The 24,991-nt window shown below is 38.2% G+C and overlaps 1 protein-coding gene across 5 annotated transcripts in view; it reads left to right on the top strand.

Moving 5' to 3' along the window:
* Positions 1–20,717, top strand: part of FABP6 (fatty acid binding protein 6) — a 36,982-nt gene extending 16,265 nt beyond the window's left edge. Inside the window, exons 1-6 of one of the 5 annotated variants that reach the window (XM_034406516.3) lie at positions 4,226–4,411; positions 5,808–7,384; positions 13,695–13,816; positions 15,377–15,552; positions 19,046–19,135; positions 20,535–20,717. In XM_034406516.3, coding sequence (XP_034262407.1) covers positions 7,305–7,384; positions 13,695–13,816; positions 15,377–15,552; positions 19,046–19,135; positions 20,535–20,588 — 522 coding nt within the window. In that variant the 5' untranslated portion in view covers positions 4,226–4,411; positions 5,808–7,304 and the 3' untranslated portion in view covers positions 20,589–20,717. Of the gene's footprint in view, positions 1–747; positions 7,385–13,694; positions 13,817–14,506; positions 14,708–15,376; positions 15,553–19,045; positions 19,136–20,534 lie in introns of those variants that run through there. The other 4 variants (XM_060688600.2, XM_087887370.1, XM_087887371.1 and 1 more) reach the window with 4 other exon arrangements.
* Positions 20,718–24,991: the final 4,274 nt, after the last annotated feature.

A 24,991-nucleotide genomic window follows, 5' to 3' on the forward strand; every position in this document is an offset into this window, starting at 1 on the left:
AGTAAAGCTGCCTTTTGCAATTGACTGATGGTGATTTTGTTAATACCAATGGTGTTCAAATATGCTCCAGTTGTTTTAGGGATTACACCCAAGGTGCCTATTACAATTAGTTCTACATTTGCTTTCTTTTGCTACAGTTGTTCTATTTACAGGCCTTTTACAGGCCTAAAAGTACATCTCCTGTACTTTTGTTTTATTCTGCTGTCTCCTAGTCCTGCCACATCCACTATCCAGACTCCTCCTCCTCAGAAGTGGGGAACATATCCTGACATGACTTTTCAAAGATGGCTAAAACAGGTTTAATTTTCTCTGACTGGTGACTTCTGGTGTGATGCATAATACTACATTCATAATCTTGAGAGTTGTGGATAGCATATGTGAAGTTCAATATTTTTATCCATTGTTTTAAATGTTTATTTTTTTACAAATGGAAATATTTTTGCTAGATAGTAAGAGAAAAGTGAAAAATGGCCAATCTATTCTTAATGCTTATAAAGTAAGCCTATCTCAAGAAAAAGATATGAGAGGTACCTATCTTTTAGCAAGTGATATACTATGCAGATCCTTGAAGACCTGGATATGTTCCCAGGCACGGGGTTCAGATTGCTAGTTGGATCACATTAAATTGCTCATGTGCAGCAAATTGGTTTACCTTAGTTGCTCTTATAGGTTTCAGTATTTTATTTTATTTGGTTTTTTAATTTTAATTGTCATTCCTCTAGAGTTGTTGTGGTGAGACAGGTGGCCACTTTGAGTAAATAAATACATGCATAGAAAGTCATTTATTGCCTAATTCTCAATCTTTCTTCCAGCTTCTTCTGTACATATGACCTTTTGGCCATCTATTATGACAGTGCTACCTTTAGGGATAAAACTTGAATTATGGGAGGATGGAGTAGGAAACACATTGACCTTCTATTGACTGGATTACAAATCTCATCAGTGCTACTCACTCTGGAGGAAGGGCATCTTTTACAGACAGATAAGGGAAAACTTTTGTGAACCTGCCCCAAAGGAATGGATGATTCCTTTGGATAGATAGGGCATAGTATACAATCCCTGATTTTTTGGCCAGTCAGCCAATAAAAGAAATCTCAGCTTAATCTTCTCTTTCCGTGTATAATTGAAGTCATCCAGCGGAACACCAGCTCTGACCACTTCTCTCTCTCCTCCCCAATTTTGAAACCACTTGAGGCATGGTTTCCTTAACAGACTAGGATTAATCCTAGCCAGTATGACCATAAAGTGGACAAAGATCTGTCAGGGCTCTTTATTAAGCTTGGCTTGCACTTTCAATCTATGGAGTCTATATGTTGCCTCCTCAGACCTCAGAAAAACATTGTTGCTGGGTCCTTGGAGCAATCTTGCCTGAGTTGGGCTTCATAGTCTGGAAGATTTGCTGAACTGGTCTGAGTCCCAACTCTAGAAAAACCATGGCTTCTGGAAGCCAAGGAGTTTTTTTTTTTTTTTTGAGGTGATTCAGCTGAAAAACATTGGTGACCATGACACCCTCCCCCACAATTCCTTCTTTCAAAATTTACTAATGCTTTGTCTGGGTCCAGCGCTTGAGAACAACAACTCCTCCCTCCTCCTCCTCCTCCTCCCTATTATCAATCTTTACATCTCAGTAAATTTCTCAGCTGCTAGTTCTTTTTCCCTCATCTATTTTCTATCACCTCCCCTCATTTGTTACATAGAGACTGCTTTTCAGGTCCCCCTTTCCTTTTTTTCTTGTCTTTCCTGGTGATTCCTGACTCTAACTCTCTCTCTTCCCTTCCCTCCCTCTCTAACAGAAAGGCTCTTACAGAGCTTGCCTTCCTTTCTCTAAATACTGCTGCTAATCCACAAGGGTGGTTCCTTCAGAGCTGCTTAAAAGCTGTTTTCCTGTGAAGGCTATAGTGCTCCTTCATTGCCATTTCCCATTTACTCTTACATCCCCTGCTGAGTGGTTTGTAAATGCTATCATTCTTTTCATTGCTGTTCTCTCAAAAGGATTATATTCTCTTAAAAGCTCCTTCCCAAGTGACTGGTACTTCCCCATTGAGTGCTTTGTGGGACTTTCATTGCTGGCCCCTCAACTGCTGTTTCCCTGTTGAGTCACCTTTCCCTAAGGATTGCTTCTTCATCTGTATTGCCATTTCCCATTGACTGTAGCAATAGCAATAGCGCTTAGACTTATATACCACTTGATGGTGCTTTTACAGCCCTCTCTAAGCAGTTTACAGAGTCATCATATTCCCCCCAACAATCTGGATCCTCATTTTACCCACCTCAGAAGGATGGAAGGCTGAGTCAACCTTGAGCCAGTGAGATTTGAACTGCTGAACTGCAGCTAGCAGTCAGCTGAAGTAGCCTGCAGTACTGCACTCTAACCACTGCACCACCTTGGCTCATCAGACTGTAGCCCTCAAGCTGCCCTCTCTGAATGCTTTTCTTGTTTTTATTGCTATTCCCTCACCACTGTTTTAAAGCTATTTCTTCATGGAATGGTATTTCCACGAGAGCTACTTCTCTTTTTCATTGCCATTCCCCCTCTAGAAAGATTTCACTTTCAATAAACAATTATTAATACAGCAAATATTTGCAACCAGTCTTAAAAGAAGACACTCTTTATTGCTAATGTAGAAGCTGGCCACCTTCAACCTGTAAACAATAGTTGATCTTAGCTTGGTTTTGTGATAACGATGCAGTATTTTTCAAAAGCTAGAACTGTGCTCTATGGAAAACTATAAGAGAAACTGTTCTCTGTACATACATATCTGTAAAGTCCTATTTTGGTTAATTGGATCGAGTTGCAAAGTACCATGCTTATGCCTATGGAGCTGAAGAAGCTTCTTGAATGAGAAGTGAAATGTTTTCAAAGAAAAACCAGAAAGTCCAGTTGTCTCTTGAAAAAGCACCTTTGGGACTACCATGCTTATGATGTTGAATCTTCCGTTGTATTTTGATACACAGATCAAAGATATTTGGTTTCCCTCTAATTACACGCATGGCAAGTGGTTGAGGAACAGGCAGAATTGGTGTTTGCTTTGGCTTTTTCTTACATGCTATGGTAACCAAGGGAACCTAAAATCCTCCTTAACTCTTCTGGTTTAAAGTAGCCTTTCCCCTCTTTTTCTACCAGGGCTTGTGCCATAAGCATAATTTTATGAACCAAATTGACCCTTAATTGATTGATGTGCTTGGAAGTTGAGATCTGTCCAACTTCCATTTGTTAGTTTAGGCTTTATCTCCTCCATTTTGTTGAAGATCATTGCCCTCTGCAGCCATTTTGGATTTGGCTCCTCAAGAAACTGGACATTTGGTTTCTGCAGAGGCATTTGCCTCTGCAATTCCTGACTGGCATTTTGCATCATGCTAGCCTAGTCTTTTTCATATTCTTGAAAAGAATACTAGTGTCATTATTTGGCAGGTAGACATATGTTACACAGAGCATAGATTGATATTGGTGTCTCTTGCTAGCTAGGTCCCTATGGGTGCATTACAAGTTTATCACCGTTTCTGTTGACAAGAAGTTTTGTATGGCCCAGAGGTTTCTTGGTTTTATTACTTTCATAGACTGTCATAAGACTGCTACAACTATTACTCTTGACTGGTCAGTGTTTCTGGGATCAATCTTATGCAGCTCTGGTTCCCATAGATGTTTGTACAACACACGATAGTTACCCGTGTCACCCTTGGAATGATGGGGCAGCACAATTTTGCTTTCCCCAATCTGACTTTACCATCATTCGGCATTGTGGTGATTGCTATTGTCACTCCCAAGCCAAAAAAGTCTGTTCAGGTGCCCACCAACTATTCCTGGATGTTAGGCACAAAGTAAGAAATAGATTCCTTGATCCCTCACTATCTTGATCACTCACATGCCTACTTTTTTGTGTCTTTGTTAAAGATAATCTTTCTAAACATGACCAAGCAAGGAAAGCAGCCAACAAAATGCCAACAGGGAAGGACATGGAAAATTAATGGAATAATTGTTCTTCTGTAAAACTGAAATAAAAGGATACAGAGGGTGCTGAAGTTATTCCATTGGACTTTAGAAATCTTTGAGAAAATTGCAGAAGAACTCTGAGAGCATGGACACCATCACACAACAATATTGGGGATTATGTAGTTGAAGGCTTTAGATTGGTGTCTGTTTGCCAAATGTCATTATTAGGCCTACTTTTTGCTAACCAAAGCTTCCTTGTCACTCCTCTTTCATGGGTACTTTCAGAAGATGTAGTGGACATCATCTGTTTCATGATCACCAATTACTTATTCCAAGAAAGCTCTTCTCCAAGGGTGGGATTTCTGAAGCTTTTCCTATGTTTTTAATGGAAGACTTCCTTGGGAAAAGCAGGTGGAATAGCCATATGGCACAATCCTTGCCTCATCTGACCCACCCAAAAGCAAAGCAATTAGGAATCAGGTAAGCAAATTTAATAAGAGGCCTGGTAAAATCCCAGGTCTGCAGGGAACTATGGGAAGTCAGAGGAGCTTCTGTACATAACTGTACTATTATGCTTCTACTACAATGGTTTGCCTATGATAACGGGTGAACGTAGGCACTTTGATTCAACCAGAAACTGCTAGGAGGTCCCAGAAAGTAAAAGTGCAATGTTAACATATGATATATGTTTGGCAGAATAGCAAAGATAGAAGGTGAACACACATGTGCTTCAGTCATGAACCACACTATTTGACATCACTGCTGATGACTGCAGGAAGGAAGAAACCTTGTGCACATTGTATGGAAGCATGGTGCATAATTCAACCTCTTTCTCTTCCCCAATGTTTACAGAATATAGAGGGTAAGATCTATCTGGAGGAAATGCAAGAGGATGTGCCTGAGTTTGGGGAGGAGGAAGAGGATGCAGATGTGCTATTGCAAGACAAAGATTTTAATCATGCCCAGCAGGTTCCACCAAACAATTATGGGGATAAGTTCCTGCCCCATAATGCAAAACCAGTCGTCCTGGGAGGGGGATGCAAAACATTCCAAGTATATCAACCATACTTACTATGTAACACCATTTGTCCTTATAAATGGGCAGACATTAAGGAACCAGAAGTGGAACATGAACTAGAAAGGTGGAGAGCAGAGAAAGAAAGAAAGACCATTCCCTTGACCAAGATTTGGAGGCCAAAGGGATACGCAACCAGGTCTGAGCCTGCTTCCCAAGTCTATTCACATTTTTTTATCACATCTTCGTTTGCATTCCCTCTTAATTAGTTGTAGATACCCTTTCAAGACCCACAGGAAAGTTGTTTATTAGTATTTCTTTTGTTGATCTGAGTAACAAGCTGGAGCAACACCTGTATAATCCCTATGAGATCTTTGGGATTGGGCATCATGTCCAAGTGATGCGCAACACCATATTTTGCTGCAGGAGAGATTAGGAGTTTTACATAACTATACAAACTAGTTATGAGTGGAATACAGTCCACAGAGGACATAAAGGGTGACCTTGATTGCGGTGCTTGTGGTGAATATAGATGTGTATATGTACATGTGATATACATATCCATAGAATTAAGCCCACAAACATTACACATATATTTCTCCATGTTAATGAACACACGTACGCAGGCACACATATACATACATAAACATATATATACAGATATTTATACACAGCATGTATGTCAAAGTAATAATGTGCACAACATATGTGGCAGGCTTCAAGGTGGAAGCAAGATAGATTTATTTATTTATGCTCAATACTGCTTATTCAATCACTGCTGAATAACTAGAGATGTTCAAATACACTCAATGCAAATAAGTATTGAATTCCACCCATGTTTATGTTTGTGCTCTATTACAGATTGTCCACCATTAAATGGGAGCACTCGGGATTACTGACATGCTGTGTTACCCACTTTCTGTAACAACAAATGGCATCATGTGACACATTTTGCTTCTCTCAGCTATTTGCTTACCAGCCCTAATGGTTTCCTGTAATCACGAGTCATGTTCCTTTCTCATGGAAGAAAAACCCAGTGCTTCTTATACAGATTTGGCAATCCCTCATTTCTCTACTGCACTAACGGTTTAAAATGTCTGTTTGTTTATTTCTTCTTTCATTTGCAATGTGAATTGGAGATTTGAGCTTTCCTTGAATTTTGAGACCCAGGAAAGGTAGCAAGCCAGCCACAAAGACATATTCTCCCTGGCTCACATTTATTTCCCCCCTGTAGATGAGGAGCCTTCCGCTTCTCAAGAAATGCCGAGATTTTGCAAATCTTCAGTTAGGCCTCCCCTTTCCTACTGTGACCCAGAGTTCCTTTATCCTGTGAAGATAACAAAGGGGACTGCCCCTTCAGTAGGAGCCTCCCCTTGTGTATCATTAACAGAGAGAACATTTTCAGGGATTGCCAAACAAGAAATCAGCAATTGCACCTTGAGGCTTCTTACCCTTCACTACATTTCTGTCAGTGCCACTTTGCTGATCCTGCAGGATAAAATCATCCTACCATAGAAGACTGCGGTTCGGTGCAGAGCGCTGTGCCTCCCAAATGTTGTGCAGAACTGCCCAAGCATTTATCACAGCAGCTGCACATTTCTCTGTGCAACTGGCAGATGTGCTCTCAGCATTGCCAACGTGCCTTTAGCCTCCCTAATGGATGTGCCACAGTGTTATGACAGTGATTGACGACACAATTACAATTTTGCTTTCACCTGCCAAGAGTGCCATAAGAAAGGCTTCACAATCCCTCTGAGGTGAGGGATGTACATGTGATTGAAAATCCATTGCTTGCATAGGGGATGAGGAAGTTATCCTGAAGACTAACTCCCCCCATGATGTGTCTTTCCAGAAGAATGGGAAGCCTTGCTACTCTACTTCTTTGGACATCATATCCATCTGTTTTGTTCTCCCTTATGCATGTTGCAGTGTAGTTTCAAGGTGATTTGTCACTGCTTTTTTCTGATTTTCTAATATGCAAAGGTATAAAGCCTCTTTTTAAAATGTTGACAATTCAGTTCTTGGTATTTCCCGCCAGATGGCACCATCTCATACATTTATTTTAATTGCTCAGTAAATACATCAGTGTATTTACTGAGCACACTTCCCTTCCAGACAGATTGGATTACAATTACTGCAATTTCCAAACAGGATTGGAATTGGGCATGTTGGCTAAGAACTATGAAGAGACTGATGAAGACACCTGGATCTCATTAGAATAAGAAAGGCCGGCAGATGCACTTTTGCAATGACTTTGAAGTCTTAAATAGTACCAAAGGCAAACTCAGTTTCCAACCTAGAATTGAAAGAATTTTGCCCTAGGGCCTAGGGCCTTTTGTCACTTGCACCAATGTCAGCATGAACATGTCTCAGCAACCTCTTTTTTTCTGCTCTGTCCCCATGACATGCCTTCATCTCATCCTCAATTTATGCCTCAGGTAATGCAAACTTGTCTGTAACTAATCTGGTGTTGAAGTTTTGCAGGCAGCATATCTTGACATGCTTCACCTACCAATCATCCCTCGGCCTGTTCAGGGTGGGGTGGGCCTTGTCCTAATTCTGGTTTCTGGGCACTATCATCCATGGCCATTCTGTTTTGGAGAGCAAAGCAGTCCATTTCTTTCAAACTGGCTGCCCCCCATACAAATTGGTCTTAGATTTATCTCCAGCTTGGACACTGGAATCAGCCTGTTGAGCAGTGGATCAGAAGTGCTGGTGAAGCAAAAGATAGAGAATGTCTTTCTTTCCACAACTCCCCTTGCACCTATCAGCTGTTGTGAGGCTGACTTTTGAACATGGTTTAAAGCTCTTCTGGAACGCTATGATGAATTGTAAAGCTGGCCTGCCCAATACGTGGCCACATGACTGGGGGTGGGGGGCAGGGATGGCGTGTCCATTCATTGTTGTTAGCCATAAGGAATTGCAAAGAAAATACAGCCTGGAACCTGAAAGGAAAGGAGGTGAAAGATGCATAAAATGAATTTTTTAAATATTGATCCTGGTTTTCATTTTCATTTTTAAACGTGAAAGAAGAAACATATAAATTATGTTGAAAAGAAAAAAAAGATGTAGAATTAGGATTGGACATAATTATTTTCAGGCCAATGGCTACACTTTGCTTTTGAATGGCACGCCAGATGTAAGGACTTAAACGGAACTTTTGTTTTCATTAACATGATTAAAATTAAATATGGTTAATTTAAATATAGGGAGAAATACGGTTTCCCCCTGCAGTCGTATATTAATAACTTCTCCCAGGATTTCTGGTTTAGTGCTATATGATACTCAGCCCCTTTTCAGCAATAAAATTGTAGTTTGTCTATTCTTTCCCAACAAACCTATACTGTACTTATTACCCTGGTTTCAGAATAAAGGATTGAGGAGAAACCTTTTTTTGGGGGGGTGAAATTCCCATTTTAAAAAAGGGAGAATAGTGTAAATAATTGCATTCCTGAAACTCATTCCATTCTCTTTCAGGATCCACCTCTAGTTTTGTTTGCATCAAGGATACTCTGTCAACCAATTGTTAATGTCTACTCCTATTACCTCCTATGGATGCTACATGCAAACAGGATAACTCTTGTCCTTTTCAGTTCATACTTTGGGTAATAAATACTAAACCCAGCAATCTTGGCAGACATCCTTTGTGATAAGGGCTTTCCCCCGCCATCTATCTTCATAGCCGGACTTATGTTGAACAAAGTAGATCATGCTAGGCTTTTCCTATCAGAACATCTGCTTTTACAACATCTTGCCACTCAGCTTCATTATTTATGAAAATTCTGGGTTCAGTTTTGTCTTTTGACTGCTGACAAGTAATGCATGACAACAATTTTGTCATAAATTTTAAGCCTTGCAGGAACCTACTGCATAAAGTTGAAATGGGCTATGATTGTAATGTCATTGGTATTTGATTATTAATGTATATTATTTTTCTTTTCATACCAAGAGATGTGGTGGTGTCCAATAGATTCTTATTTTGGTGTTTTGGTTTACCAATCAGATCAGTTTCAGCTCAAGAATCAGGATGCCCCCTACAGAAATACTGGGTTCTGACCATTTGTGGCCATATTTTTTTTCCATGTTGATTGCAAGCTCTGGGATCTGTTGTCCTGCTTATGTGGAAGGACACCAATAGGTAAATTAACAATATAAAATGAATGGAACCAAGATTTTAATTTTTTGTTTTGTTTTGTGGGGACAAGTGGGAAGAAGTTGGAGGGAAGAGGTCTTATTTTATAAACAAATAAAGTATATACCCGTATTTGTGTTTCCCACTCAAAATGGCCCATGGCACAATTGCAGACAATTCTGACGGCTTTACAGATGCCAAGAAAGCGATATGGGAACTGTAAGCAGACTTAAGCCTTCCGGATGGCAAGTCTTGCCTTATTGTATCTGTTGAAATGGCTTTCCCATGAAATGCTTGTTGAGGGAGTACAAAATTCTTTGCAACTTTATTCTTTCTTCAAGGGCTCAGTATTTTAATTAGTTGAAGCTCCTCCCTACCTTCCACAGCATATCTATAGATACCCCAAGGATGGAAGGATCTAGAAAAAGACTGGTGGGCAATCTTTTGAACCTTGAACTTGTTTCTTCATAAGTTTTCACAATTTGTTATCAATACTTACTACCTATATCACACAAAGTTCTTGGCCTGTTTCAATTTTGATCTTCCAAAATCACCTTCAAAGCAAGACGTTCACTGCTATTTTTTTTTAAATCATTTTTTTTGAAAGATTTTACATATAGAATATGAAATAACATTCAAAGGAAAATATAGTCAATGTGAAATAGAAAAAATATATAAAGAAAAAAGGACGTAGAAAATAGTAAAAAAAGCAGAAAACATAAAAATACATATAAAGAATGTATAATGAAGATTTTTAAAAATCCTCCTCCTAGTAGTTATAATACAATTATAATCAAACCTCTCTCACTAAGAACTATAGCCTCTATAGATCATAATTCCCTTCTTCCAATAACCCATTCTTTCTAATCAAAACCATAAATCAAAAAATTGTTTTCTTTTTTATACAAAAACTCCTAAACTGTTCACAGTCATTGATAAATGTCAATAATGATCTTTCTCTAATCAAAGAAGTCAGTTTGGCCATTTCGGAAAGTTCTGTCAATTTCAACTATTCCTTCATGGTAGGCAATGACGAATCTTTCCATCTTTGTACATATAATCTCACCACAGTGATCATATATTGAAATGATATGTCATGAATGTTTTCTAAGTGTGCATCCATCAGCCCTAAAAGGAAAAGTTCCAATGTCAATTAAGCTTTCATCTGTTAAATCCGTTGTTATCAAAATATGTATTTGAATTCATTTTTAAAGCTTTTTTACAGGTCCACATGATAAAGGATCCCTTCATTTTTTTCCCATTTCCAAATTTTGAATCCCTCTAGTTAATTTCTCTGGCAGAAATTAACTAGAGGGTCACTGCTATCTAATGAGGTTAAGATAATGCTATCTTAACTAGAGCAGGCTCGCTGCTATCTAATGAGGAAGCAGAATTTTATTACTAGAAGATCTCTGCCATTCTGAAAATGGCAAAACTCTCAGAAGTTGCCAAAGTGTTATGGGTAAGAGCATTACAGTTAAATTCCCATTCTTTTGCATGAGAAACTAAACATGTGGAGGGATTATAAAGACATAAAATAATAAACATGACAATAAAAGATGGGTAAGGTAACTATAATTTCTCATTTATGGTAAGGGAGAGTTTTAATGAATTGAGTCAGCTTTTTTCACTGCTGTTAATTTTTAACAATTATGTGAAACACCTTCCAAGCTCTGATTAAGGATAATTAGTGAAACTTTGAAATACTTATCTATAATACCTGCAAGAAAAATAACCTTGAATTTAAGGTAAAATTTCCCCAAAACTACCCCAAAACTTTAGACAGAAAAAGAGGCTACATTCACTTATAGAAATACTGTACACCACCCAGGTTCCCCACCATCTCATGTTGCCATCTGGAGTTGCCCATTTCTGATGAAGCCAGTCTAGAGATTCCATCCTCTTGATCAAATGTCTGCATAAACTTCACTTCTATATGTACAGTATATCTGTATATTTATATGCATGGGCCAGAGACCACAATGCCAGAAAAGCTAGAACTAGGCCAAAACAGCAAAATTACTTAATGATTAATAATTGAAATTAAATCTGTCAGATAAGGTATCCTGTTCATAACATAAATCAACCCCCCATCCCTTGGCAGGTATGCACACAAGCAAACTATTCTGTTGCACAGAGACTACTTTTGAACACATACCTACAAGTACATACAGCACATGCACACACTACAAGAATTTGTTTAGCCCAGCTTATTCCATGTAAACTGGCATGAACACTTGAGAAGAGATCCCTGGGGCATTGTACTGTCTTTTCTTACAAAAGGGAAATAGATTGATCAATACCTTAATGGAAGGGAAGGAAGGAAGGAAAGTCTGTCTGCAGACTCTCACCCTTATGTGTGAAAAAGGAGATCAAGAGTAAGATCTTCCTCTCAGTCCTACTCAGAGAAGGGATAACTGTGACTTCTCTCTGTCCCCAAAGTCCTTTGCTTTTATTATTTGCAAGTCCTAGCCATTCAACTCCCTTTCAATCATCCTGTTTTCAGACTATTCTTTTGGAGTAAAATTAACCTTGTAAATACTGTCTGCACTTGTGATATATTTATAGCTGGTCATGAAAGCACTTTTGTTCACAGCTATTTGTTGGTCATTTTGACCTACCACTTTTTGTCTTTCACATGGGGAGGGTAAAGAATGTCCCGCAAGGCCCTCATGAAAGATAAGCAGTTCTCCTTAAAGAAGAAAATGTGAAAAGCCACTAATTAAGTGATTTTTGTTTATGGATTGTAGTCAGAGGGTCTTGCGTGAATGCTGTCACTTTTTACATTTGCTGCTAAAAAATAACCCTTCTTTAGCTTGAATTACAACAAAATGAGGTGAATAAGGAAGGGCATTGGAAGAGGCTGGAGATAATGGAGAAAGATTCCTGTAGCCAGATGTGCCCCATTCCTGCTGCAGCAATAAGTTTGTCAGATGTTGCCCTTATTGGTTGGGGATATGCAGAAGGGGGAGAATGTTATTTCAAGGATAATTTATAAAAAAAAAGGGCTTTGTACACTATTTGGGTTCTCTTAAGGATCCGATAAGGGATGCAGTGGTTCAGTGGCTAAGATGCCGAGCTTGTTGATCAAAAGGTAGGCAGTTCAGCGGTTCGAAACCCTAGTGCCGCATAACGGGGTGAGCTCCCGTTACTTGCTTCTGTCAACCTAGCAGTTCAAAAGCACATAAAAAATGAAAATAGAAAAATAGGGACCATCTTTGGTGGGAAGGTAACAGTGTTCTGTGCACCTTTGGCATTTAGTCATGCCGGCCACATGACCATGGAGACGTCTTCGAACAGCGCTGGCTCTTCGGCTTTGAAACGGAGATGAGCCCTGCCCTCTAGAGTCGGGAACGACTAGTACATATGTGCGAGGGGAACTTTTACCTTTACCTTTAAGGATCCGAGGACAATTATTCCATTGGTAGAAGTCAAAATGTTAAACTGTATAGCACGGATTAATTATTATTATTTATTATGAATAAAATGATTGTGAAATATTAAGTATTAAAAATATGCTTATATGTAGTTTTTTTGTATGCCTTTGAGTGAATGTTGACTCTTGGTGATTGCCTGCACGAGTCCCTGCAGAGTTTGTTTTGGCAAGATTTTCAGAAGTGACTTGCCTCCTTCTTAGAGGGACTGGCCCAAAGGCACCCCAGACTTTGTGCCTAGAGTGGGACTGGAAGTGATAGTCTCCTGGTCTCTAATTCAGTACCTGATCTTTAACCCAGCACATTTAACCATTATCTTCTCTTTTAATTTGGCTTTCAGATAGACTGATGAATGGATAGAGAGAAAGAGAGAAGATGGAGAGAGAGACAGAAAGAGAGAGAGAGAGGGAGGGAGGGAGGGAGGAAGAGAGAGAATGTGCCCATATTAAATTCCATTTTAAACTAGGTTCTTTAGCCAAATTGATAAGTTAATGATTACTTTATTAATACTGTAGCAAGTTCAGATTCCAAGGTTTACTCTTTTCAATCTCATATTACAAGCACATCCCATACTAACAAGGAAGCATGGAGTGGGATGGGGTGTAATTATCCCGATTTTCAGTTGTACTCTTGGACCCACATATTCTGTTTTCTTTTTTTAATGAATGAAAATGAGATAGAATGATCACCACTATTGTTATAACAAAGCAGTCATTATCTGTAACACTTGAAGTCCTGGGAAGTACTTCGTTATAACGGAAACAGTTTTATTGTATGCCCAGTAATAAAGATTGCTAGGCATCTTTGGAAATTATTGGGAAAGAAATTAACATTTGACTCTTGTTCTCAAGAGAATGTTATTTCTTGAAAATGGTGGGTAAAGTTTTCTTCTGGTAAAGATGGGTTCAGAGGAGCTCAGACCATCTTTTTATTAATGATTAAAACAATGCAGTTTAATTTTTTAAAAGAAGACAACAGAGATGGGGGATCCATTTACCTAGATGTGCTGTACTTGCAAATCAAGGGGTTTATCACTGAGCAGTGAGTCAGAACCGACACAATAGAGGAAACATGGGGAATGGGGGGCTACAGATGTCTTGCCCATATAGTTTTCTGTTGATCAGAAGATGAGTAGATAGTGGTACTTGCACATTGATTTTTATTCATTGAAATCTGTAACAGGATACAACTGCTGCTTGGATTTCAATATTGCATTGCTGAGCAAGCCACTTTCTCTACCCAATTTGATTACGCCAAGGATTTTAGTCAGTGCAAAATGCAGTTATCCTCAAGCAAAGCAAATGGTGAGTGATGCTCCCTGATCCCAGACTGGTTAATGCCTGAAAATAAGTTGTCTTCGCCTCCCAGGACCTATAGCTATGGAATCAGCAAACAGTTAATTCAGGGGAAATAATAACTCAGGAATGCATGCAATGAATGGCAATATTGAGATACCCATGTTTGCCATAACCATATCTGGAAGGAAATTGTATACATTTATGATTATCTCTCATTTAAACAAAAAGAAATATGTTTGGACAAGGTGCAAACTATGTAAAAATTGATGACCATCATTCCCAGGACGTCAGAATACTTTCCCCACAAACAAAGACTGTACATTCTAGAACTTTTTAGTCTGGATAAAATACATTTTCCCCTAAACTAACAAGGATTGCTTAGATGGCTTCTGAAAGATACAGAAAAATGATTAAGAAAAAGTAGGGATAAGAATTAATATAGCACTGTAAATTTTCTCTCATAATTGGCCAAAGTGTAATTTCTGTTTTTTTAAAAATAAGTATAATAGTGAATTTTTTAAAAAAACCATTATCACTTTGGATATAGTTTACGGAGAATGTTCCAGTATTTCTAAATACAGACCTATCAGAATGAACCTTTTTACAAGGTCAATAACACCAGGGTTAGTGATTCTTGCTAATTTACACTCCAGTCATTAAAAGAGTTAACTTCCTTTTACAACTCTATGAGGACAGCTGTGGGTTGCTCAGGTGAGTAATCTGAACTAAGAAAGCCTTATATAAACTGGAGCGTTCCATTCCTGAGCCAAGTCAGAATCCTCCTCATCAAGACTTTCATCTACAAGTTTTTCATTGCCATTCCACAGAAGATGGGTTTCACTGGAAAATATGAAATGGAAAATGAAGAAAACTATGACAACTTTATGAAGCGCCTAGGTGCGTATGTACATTTTTTTTCTCTTTCATAAATTAGATGTTTCATTGGCTAGATAAAGAGAGTTCTTGCCCTGTGCATTTCAAGAAAAAAGCATTATCTTTGCATTAACTTTGTCTAGTTAGTAAAATAGGGTGCAAGCTTTCAGGATTTTAATGATATGGTTTTTTTGGGGGGTGTTGGTGTTGGATGAGGACAAAATGTACATCAGTGCAATAGAATTCCACAGTGTCTGTAGGATTTTTTCTGACAGTTTTTGTTTTTATAATTCAAATTTTTGTAATTCAAAAACTTGCAGCATCTTCTTTTTCAGATAAATTAGACTGAGTTATGAGAAAGCTTTCATCAGCAGGCTGGAAAAGCTGCAGATAGGTATTGTGGCTACTGATTGGACAGTTCCTTTTTTATACATTTATAATCATGAAATGTAACAAATTCGCTCTACCAAAAACAATACTTTTAGGGACAAACTTCCCATATAAGAAAGGTGACTTTTCATTACTATTTATAAATATGAATTCAAGATAAATGTAAATTCAATATAAACCCCCCCCCCGAACGTTCTGGGGGAAAAAAGAAAGCAATTGAACAGCAGCACTTTTATGGACCCTGATAAACAATTAACAGGTGCAGTGTTGATTAACAACTGATTCTTATTCCCTCTCTCTTAGGTCTTCCTCAAGATTCAATTGAAAAAGGAAGAAATTTCAAGATCATTACTGAAATAGTACAGAATAATGATGAATTCACTTGGTCTCAGATTTATCCAGGAGGGCATACCTTGACTAATACGTTCGTTATTGGCAAGGAATCAGAAATGGAGACAGTAGGAGGCAAAAAATTCAAGGTAAACAATTGTTTGGCACCATGACTTCCATCTTGCAGATTTGGACTGCCCTGTTCCTTGATGTTCCTGGTCCTGATCTTAAGTGTTTATGAACTTTGAAACATGAGCAACGATTGTTAGGGTTCCATATTTGGTATCATGTGCATTTGAATTATCTTTTTTTACCCATCCACCCATCCTAATTACTTCAGACCCTACTGACAGAAAGTTATTTCTCTTGGCCTTGATAAAAATACTATCCGCAGATCCTTCGCCCAGCAGAAAAATATATCGGTACAACTTTGGCAGCCTCACTGCCACTCCATATTTTATCATAGGTACATGCCAGGAAATGGGGCAGCCTATACCTATAGGGTACTCTAAGAATAGAGATTAGTGAATTTGGTTGTCCAAAGACAAGTAGTCCTGGTGGAAAACAGTACCCATGCATTGAAGGGATGGGGCATGCCTGCAGACATCTGAAGTGGTCTATAGATGCCACAATGGTCTCATTCTCATATATCAGCTGAATGTAATGATGTGCCAATAAATGTAGAACAACTGGGTCTGCAGGGTCCTTTACCGCATCCCTGCTAGCTAACAAACTGGTGATTGGCAAGGTGCGTCAGCTCTGCTCTCAACCAGCTTGCAAAATACAAGAAAATGCAACAATCAGTTTTTACGTGCCAGCTCCAGCACACTACTGCTTGACTGTGACACTAACATGAATTGTATTAGATTGGACCCATGGCAAATTACTCTAGCTTGTTGCCTACTTAAAGGGGAAAAATACTACTTTAACTCTGGAACAGCATAGATGGCTTTAAGTTGCTATGGAAATAAGATTGGAGTGAGATGAAGGATATTATGAAATCATGTCAGAAAAAAGAGGTTGCTAGGATATATTTGCGCTATGGAAAGATTCAGAGTAGCTGCAGCTTTGGAACAACATTTCTGTTTCTTTAACACACTGGTTGGATCCAGATTTATTTATACTGTACTCAATGTAGTCTGTATGAAATAAATTGAATTTTTGGAGGTCCAGTGCCAGTGATTTGTATGGCTATAATTAAATCCAATCCAGTTTACATAATTAATTTTCATTTGTTCTTTCCAGCAGTGGTCAAACATCTGTCTGAAAGCAAGAGTGAATATAGCATTTGGTTGGATTAGGGTGCTCATAGGTTTGCCTCAGATATAGATAATTAACAACCTGTATACAATCCCTGGTTGCAGAAAGTAAAGCTACTGACCTCCCTACACTGGGGACCAGATCTGTGCTTCCCCCAACTAATGACAGTAGAAAACCAATTATGAGTAGGAGAACTAGGAGGAAGGCAACATGACTGACCAACATTTTCCATGATTCCTTATTTAATGTGGTTTATTTCTTACAGGGGAAACCATAATTTGCAAGAAGGTTAATGGATGGCTAGCAGAGATTGCTTTCCACATCATGCTAGAGACTGGTAAAATCAGTAATAGAAAGCAAGGTTATACTTCTCACACCTTTCCCCAGCATTGGGTGAAATAATTGATTTCCTATAGTTTGCTAGGAGGAAAAAGGATCAATATGACCTTGAGAAAATAGAAGGGCTTGAATGATAAGCAACAAATTATTATGTGCCTCTTGAAGTCATCCTATCTGAATCTATATCCTTCCTACCTTTTATCCAATTGCAGAAGTTAGCATTACCTGTAGAAATCTACAAATTTAGATAAATCTAGAAATACAATGGAAGAACCTAGAAAACACCAGTGACTTGGAAACAACTTCCTGCTATTTTATAAAAGTGATAACAGTTGGAATAAATGTAGCAGATGTGAAAGTTAAGTAAGTCAAAACAAAGTTAGCAGATGAGTAAGATAAGAAAAAAAGCTGGGATAAAGTTAGCAGATATCAAACCTAAAGGTTGAACGTATTATATACAGTATTTCTACATACTGAAAAAATACTGAATACAAAAAATATGAAAATCATACATTTAATTTTGAATAGCTTTGTTTTTTTTCTTCAAAATGATAGCTTTCGAAATAGAGAGAATCGTGGCGTCTCTGTTCATTTTTCTTCAAGTTCCAGCTCATGTAGCACCTGTCTCCTATAAAAGAGGCAACGAAGAGGAGAAAGGTAGCTTCATTGATCACCACCTCACTATTCTGAGATACTTGTAATCTTTTCCCAAAAAAATCAGGAGGTATGGTGTTGGAGAAGGAACGTGTAGACCGAAATGCACAAGTCCATCCTCAGTCATAGAAACTAACTTAGTGAATTTGGGCCAGTCGTTGTTCCTCAACCCATTTTATAAGGCTATAAAGATTCTTATAAATTCTTAGTCTGGAGTTCCAAGGAACCTTTTTGTGACCAAATATTCTAGGACATAAGCAGTTATAATACATTGTAGGAAAAAAATTGAGGCTCTATATCTGTGATGGTGAACCTATGGCACACGTGCCAGAGGTGGCATGCAGAGCCCTCTCTGTGGGCACGCACACCAATGCCAGCTGCTCTCTTCCGGGTTCTGATGCTCTGGCACATGTATGCATGTGTTTCAGTTTTGGCACTCAGTGCCAAAAAGGTTAACCATCACTGCTCTTGTAGTCCTTGACTTACAACAGTTCATTTAGTGAACGGTCATTTAGTGATCGTTCAAAGTTACAACCGCACAGAAAAAAGTGACTTATGACTGTTTTCACAATTATGACTTTGCAGTGTTGCCATCATCATGTGATCCAAATTCAGATGCTTGGCAACTGGTTCAGATTTATGATCATTGCTGTGTCCTAGGATTGTGGGACCCCCTTTTGTGACCTTCTGACAAGCAAAATCAATGGGAAAGCCGGATTCACTTAACAACCAGGTTGCTAACTTATCGACTGCCTTATCAATTCACCTTACAACTGTGGCAAGAAAGGTTGTAAAAAAGGACAAAACTCACTTAACAAATGTCTAACTTAACAACAGAAAGTGGTTGTAGGTCGAGGACTAGCCCTATACAGATTAGCTCTTAAGAGTAGGTTTGGATAAATATAACAAACAACTAATAAATATATCAGTAATTTAAAAATCCAGCCCTTCTTACATCTCCTTAGTTCCAGAAAATGAGACTAACAAACAGGGTTGATGCTCTGCCTAAAATCAATGGAAAAACTTCAGATCCTGCTTTAAAATTTATTTAGTTATACTCAGCTAATATTCCCCCCACCCTTTTAAACTAGAAGAAGCAACCTTCTACCACTCATCTCTGCTTACGTATTCATGCGGTAGGATTTTATTTTTGTTTTTGGTACATGAACATGGTTGCTAAAATAAGATCCAGCAACTGCCTGAACTAAGTGTGCTAAGTGCTTACTAGGTTATTTCTAGCTATTATTTAGAGTTGTTCTCAGGTATACTTGCAATCAAAACTATTTTCAATCCCAGAGAAGATTCATCCTGCCCAAGAAGACTTCCATCTAAATGCTATTGAATGAACTTCAGCCAACAAGGCAACTAACGCATGCCAATCTGTTTCAGGCAATAGTTAGAAAAGAAAATGGCAAAGTGACTGCTGACTTCCCAAACTACCACTATACTGCAGAAATCGCTGGGGATAAACTTATTGAGGTAAATCTTGGAAAATAACTCTTTGAAGTTGGAACGTGTGATGTCAAAAAGACTGGGCAGAAATATGTTAACATGAAAAACTAACTCAATATATATTAATGACGCTGAAAGGAGCAAGAGTAATAGGACTGTACAGCACTGCTGATTCCAAGATTTTAAAAAAGTTCCTTTTTGCAGGGATGTGAGCATCTCTTTTCAATTCCTCAAAGCAGCTGCATCTTTACCAGGGAATTCTGGCTGCCCTCTGCAGCTGCCCTCTCCACACCCCTCCCAGGAAAAGAGTCCTTTAGATTAGAGTTAAACTCTGGTACTTTGTTCTTAGTGCTGAAGAACCTTTTTGAGTTTAAATCTGAAGCAATGCACTACTCTAGACAATTGGCTCCAATATATTTGCAGTGGGATCGCGGTGGCTCAGCAGTTAAAGACACTGAGCTTGTCAGTTGGAAAACAGCCCAGGTTCGAGACCCAAATGCTGCATGACAGAGTGAGCTCCTGTTACGTGTCCCAGATCCTGCCCATCTAGCAGTTTGAAAAGATATAAATGCGAGTAGATAAATAGATACCACTTCGGTGGGAAGGTAACAGCATTCTGTGAGCCTTGGTGTATTAGTCATGCTGGCCACACGACCACAGAAATGTCTTCAGACAATGCTGGCTTCCTTGGATAAGAAATGGAGATGAGCATTGCCCCCTAGAATCGGACATGACTGGACAAGGGAAACCATTACTTTTCTTTATAGTTGCAGTAAATGGATCAGTAAATCAAAGAACAAGGGGTGAGTAAGGAGGACTAAAGTCCATGCTTTGTAGGCACATTCTTTTAAAAATGTGATTGTGATAGCCTCCTTCCATGTATCTAGTGTCGCCAAAATAGTCTATCACCTGCTGAAAATAAAAATATGAAAATTCAACATATGAATAAATAAAATATTAAAAAAACTATTGTCTGCTATGACCAGGGGTAAAAACAACTGACTTATCAAGAGTTTGTTAAGCTTTATCAAGTCTTGGTCTGGATTTCTACAAATCCTCTTTTTATAGCCAGAAGTTCCAGGAAATAAGAATACCTGTATGAATTAAGATGCAGCAATGGAGAATTTTGAAACTGGCTGTTCTAAAATGCCTTGAGGATGAATTTGGTTCATTTGCTCAGCTATAAAGATCTAATGCAGAATTTTTAGATCATTAAGAATTTCAGAAGAAGAAAGCTTTCAGCTGTATATGTCAGGACGCAAACATGGTACTAGATATAGATTTATTTATGAAAATGTATATGGCCACCCAAATCATTCTCAGTGACTCAGGACAGTTTAAATATATATAGTAGATATATTCCTCTATGGATTCAACAAAAAGTACTTCAATTTATTTAACAAAATGAATTTATTAATTCTTTAAGGTTTCTACAGTTGGTGATATAACCTTCAAAAGAATCAGTAAGAAGCTGTCATAAGAGATTACTTGGAGAAGAAATAATCCAGTCCTTAGCCATATTGGAAAATGAACAAAGTTATATAAAGTGATAAATCTTCCTCTAAGTCTGCTTTTTGCTTTGCAAACAAATAAAATACATCTTTTATTATTCCTATGTGTCAGTGGTGGAATGTAAAATTTGTTACTACCAGTTCTGTGGGCGTGGCTTGTGGTGGTGGGGTAATGTGACTGGGTGGGCATGGCCAACTTTTTTTTTTTTAAACTTTTAAAAGCATTTTTTCTACAACCTCTTCAGCCGAAGAGGTTGTAGAAAAAATGCTTTTAAAAGGCTCTGACAATCCCAGCTGAGCCGCGCGATTATCAGAAGCTTTTTTTTTTTACTTTTAAAAGCATTTTTTCAGCCGTAAAAAAAAAAGCCTCTGATGATTGCATGGCTTAACTAGGCGGGGGGGCGGGGGGCGGACAGGGATTTTTGTTACCGGTTCTCCAAACCACCCGCCGCCATCGCTATCGGATCGAGTGATCCGGTCTGAACCGCGAACATTTCACCCCTGCTATGTGTAACTGTTCTATTGGTTTTCCTCTTCCCTCTATACTATATATCATGTTGGTGGAATCTTGAATTATTATCTTACTATTCCTAATGAAGAGCAAGATTTCAGGCATTGCTATGTAGGAACCTACCATAACACACATGATAAAGAGTGAATGAACACTTTTCTTTTCACGAGCATATTCTGGCTGGTTTTCCACCATGCGCTATAGCAAAACCAAGCAAATTACGTTTTGGCTTAGTACATTCTGTATTTCCAGCCACAATAGTTCATCAAACATGTTTTGGAGCATAGTGTGATGTGTGAAGGGTGGCTTTTATAATAATATGATTATGAACAAACTAGCACAAACAATTATTTATAGCAATGTGAGTCTGGTCTATCTATATATACAAAATTTAAGAAGAATGACTTGTGGTCATTTTTAAAAAAAGCGGTTGCTGTATGTGCAGTGCAGGGGTGAAATTTAGCCGGTTCTATCGGGCTTGGGTGAGCTGATAGCCTCTGCGCATGCGCAGAAGGGTTTGCGCATGTGCAGACAACAGTGCACGAGGAAGCGAGCACATGCACAGTGCACACATATTTGCAAACTGATAGGGAAGGTAAGTGAATTTCACCCCGGTGCAGTGTTTCAATTAATCATATAACTTGTAAGAAAGCCTTCCGTATTGCTACCTAGAGGACACTGACATATTTAATCATCATAGCTGCTTTTACAAATCTTACTTTTTAAAAACTGTATTTCATTTGCCATATCTAACTGCTAGCTTGCACTATTCTAATTTCAAAAAAAGTGTCTCAATTGTTCCATGTGTTCCAGCTAGTTTGAGGTCTCACAGTGTTTGTTGATTGTGACAGAAGCCAGCTTTGCATGCCAGCACACACAAAGAACAGTGAACATGGTGAAATATTTTTCTCTTCATAATGAATACATGGTCATTGGTGACCATTTGAGAAGAGGTGAATATGGTGATGAGAAGCTGTGATCCTCAAAACATGTACATACAACAAAAAGTAACACAAAAAAGAAAAATATCACTTTTCTTTTCAGCTATACACAGCGGTCTGCTCTTTCTATAGATCAATATTTACAAATATTTAAGTATAAACTTATTTGATGTTCATTTTCTACTTTATATCATTTCTTCTTTACTAACAAAAGATCATACACATTTCCCCCTCCTTTATTCATTCATTTAACTTATTTCCTTATGTTTCAACCATTCATACCAGATCAGATTCTGAATAACAAGCAAAAATTTTCTAAAATTTCATCATCTAAAAGTTTATCCATCGAAATCTGTATCCAGTCTGTCTTCAAAATAACTTTTAAGATTAGAAAAAGTTATAGCTGCCTTCGCCATTTTGATGCTTTTCTGTGTGATCTTTTAGTTTCCTCTAATGTCCATTTATAACTTTCATCAAACCTCAGTTCCTGATATGGGTTTAATTCTGTTTGAGTTGTTTCCCATGATTATATTAATTACATACTTGCTTTTCAAATCATATAGCAAACATAATATGTCAAGTCTCTTAATATGTTTAAAACTCTCTTAAAATTCTTTTTTCTCTTTGCCAATTGTATATTGTTTTAAATTCTTAAGTGTTTAAAATTTCTGAAACCCAAAAACAGTAAAACATGCCAGGTGTCACATTAAGTTTGCTGTTTTGATGGCATCTAATATCCATAAAGTGGTTAAATTAAACATTTCCAAATGTGATTAAAAATGAGTTTGGCTGGCTTAATGTTGTTATGAAAGGCTCTGCAGTTGTTGAGAGCTAGGAGCTAAGATGTCATCTTCCTTGGCTCCTGGTGCTCAGACTCATGGGAGACCACTGTTTGATGCTTTCCTCATAGCTGCCATTCAGAGCACTCATGGGTGATCTCCCATCTTCCGTTCTCTGGAGAAATACAAAGGGTCCGTTCACTCTCCGATCCTTCGTTCTTCACAGTGATTGTGGTCACCACTTGTTCGTGGAGACGTCTTCAGCATGTCATGACTCACACTGGAAACCGAATATGATTTGACTTCTTGAAATGCAAAACACATACCACAGAGCACAAATGACTAGCATCCTGTTACTCAGAGGAATCAGCCAGTGATTTTCTGCTATCTTTTTGCATTTTCAGAAGACAAGCCAAAGCACAGTCAAACACCGCCCTCTCCGTGACAGGAAAGCCATGTGTTGAAGCTCAGTCTTACACCGTGTCACTTAGCAACCAAGCCTGGGCATGTGTTCCAACTGGTAGCTCAAAACGTGCAAATCCTTTAAACTCCTGCTTTCCTATGTAGATGCTGCCACATTTCCATCTGAAACTGGGGCTTTTCGCTGTCATTTCACAAAGCTGCATGGAAAGATTTGCTCTATTGCACCTTTACACAACTACCGGTTTCTCCCCCCCCCCCGCAACTAAACCCCACGTGTCCTCCCTTGGAGATGGTACTCCAACTCAGACAAGAAGTAAGTACTTTGTTTCTTACTGTCTAGACAGTGCGCCAAAAAGAAAGCTTCCCAGCTAGCACAAAACAAACACCCTCCCAATCAACTACAACAAAGAAACCCACCACCAGTCTGGAGGAGAACAGCACCAAGTCTAATTTTACATTCTGAATACAAGACAATTCCCTTTGTTTTCGGTTTTGAATACACTCGTGCTGGTACCTTCTGTGACTGCTTAGAGCAAATCAAATCAAATCAAATCTGAAGTTATATTTAATTTCCTTCTATAGTTGTGTCTTGGCATTGAAAAGCAGTGGAGGCTAAAAATATTTAAAATGTTTGCAGTGATGGGGGAGGAATATTGTTGGTTCACATAGTGAGCAGTCATAATTTTAATGCAAAAATAAAAGTTTACCTTCCATTGTAGAAAAAAAATCAACAGCTTTCAAGAAATGTAAAGATATAAATTTCTGTCTGATTAAATGTTTTGAACACTAACTATGGGCTTATGTTTGTGTGGGTTGTCAGAGAAAACTGAATTTTAGCACAAAAGGTTGAAACATGATCCAACTAAATACATTACTTTAAGTATGTGTCCAATCCCCTTAAGAAATTCCACTTTTTTTATTTGAATAAATGAAAGCAGAATTTATAAATATGCAATCAGATGTTTTGACTGTATACGTTATACACATGTCAGAACATGTGAGCATCTGTTTGCTAATTCGCCCTGGTTAGGAAGGTGCTAGCCAAAAAGTTACCCTTCTCATGACTAAAAAATTGCTAAGTCCCTACTAGAGGTTGATGAAAGTTCAGTTTGCTTTGTCAGATGTTCTTGTAGCTCACACCTATCGTAGGTAAATAAAATTAACATTAAAATAAAATAAAAAAGTTCTGGCCCTATCAGCTTCCAACTATTATGGTAATATATTTTATTCGTTAGAAGAATCCAATTTGGTCACCATAATGTGATTTATCATTGTTATTTATTAAATAGATAATAGTTGAACAGTGCATTGTATGGTTTTAGTGTGATGTGTAAATCCTGTCACATTCTTTCTCTAGTAGAAATATATACACAACCCTGAGCTCTTTTCAGATATGAAATACTGTTATGTTAGTTCAGAGGATTTATCCAGGTTCACTATTTGAATAAGCTCCTTGACTGATCACCATACTGGCTCCAATCTAAAACCCAGGATGTAAGTATGTAGAGATTTCCAGCATTAAACTGGTCAGGACCCAAATATTATTTTTCGGGGCAGAGTACAAATTGGTATTGCCCTTCTCCCTGCCCTGATGTTAGATGTAATTATGCTACATCACAGCCAGGGACAATTCACAGGCTCTGATGTTCATCTGGTCCATAACTTATTATGGGGTGTTACATCAATCTAGGGATTTAATTGGAAAGGTGACTAGGCAA

The sequence above is a fragment of the Pantherophis guttatus genome, chromosome 2 (genome assembly GCF_059756535.1).
Source record: "Pantherophis guttatus breed Tessera chromosome 2, ASM5975653v1, whole genome shotgun sequence".
NCBI classification, from domain to species: Eukaryota; Metazoa; Chordata; class Lepidosauria; order Squamata; family Colubridae; genus Pantherophis; species Pantherophis guttatus.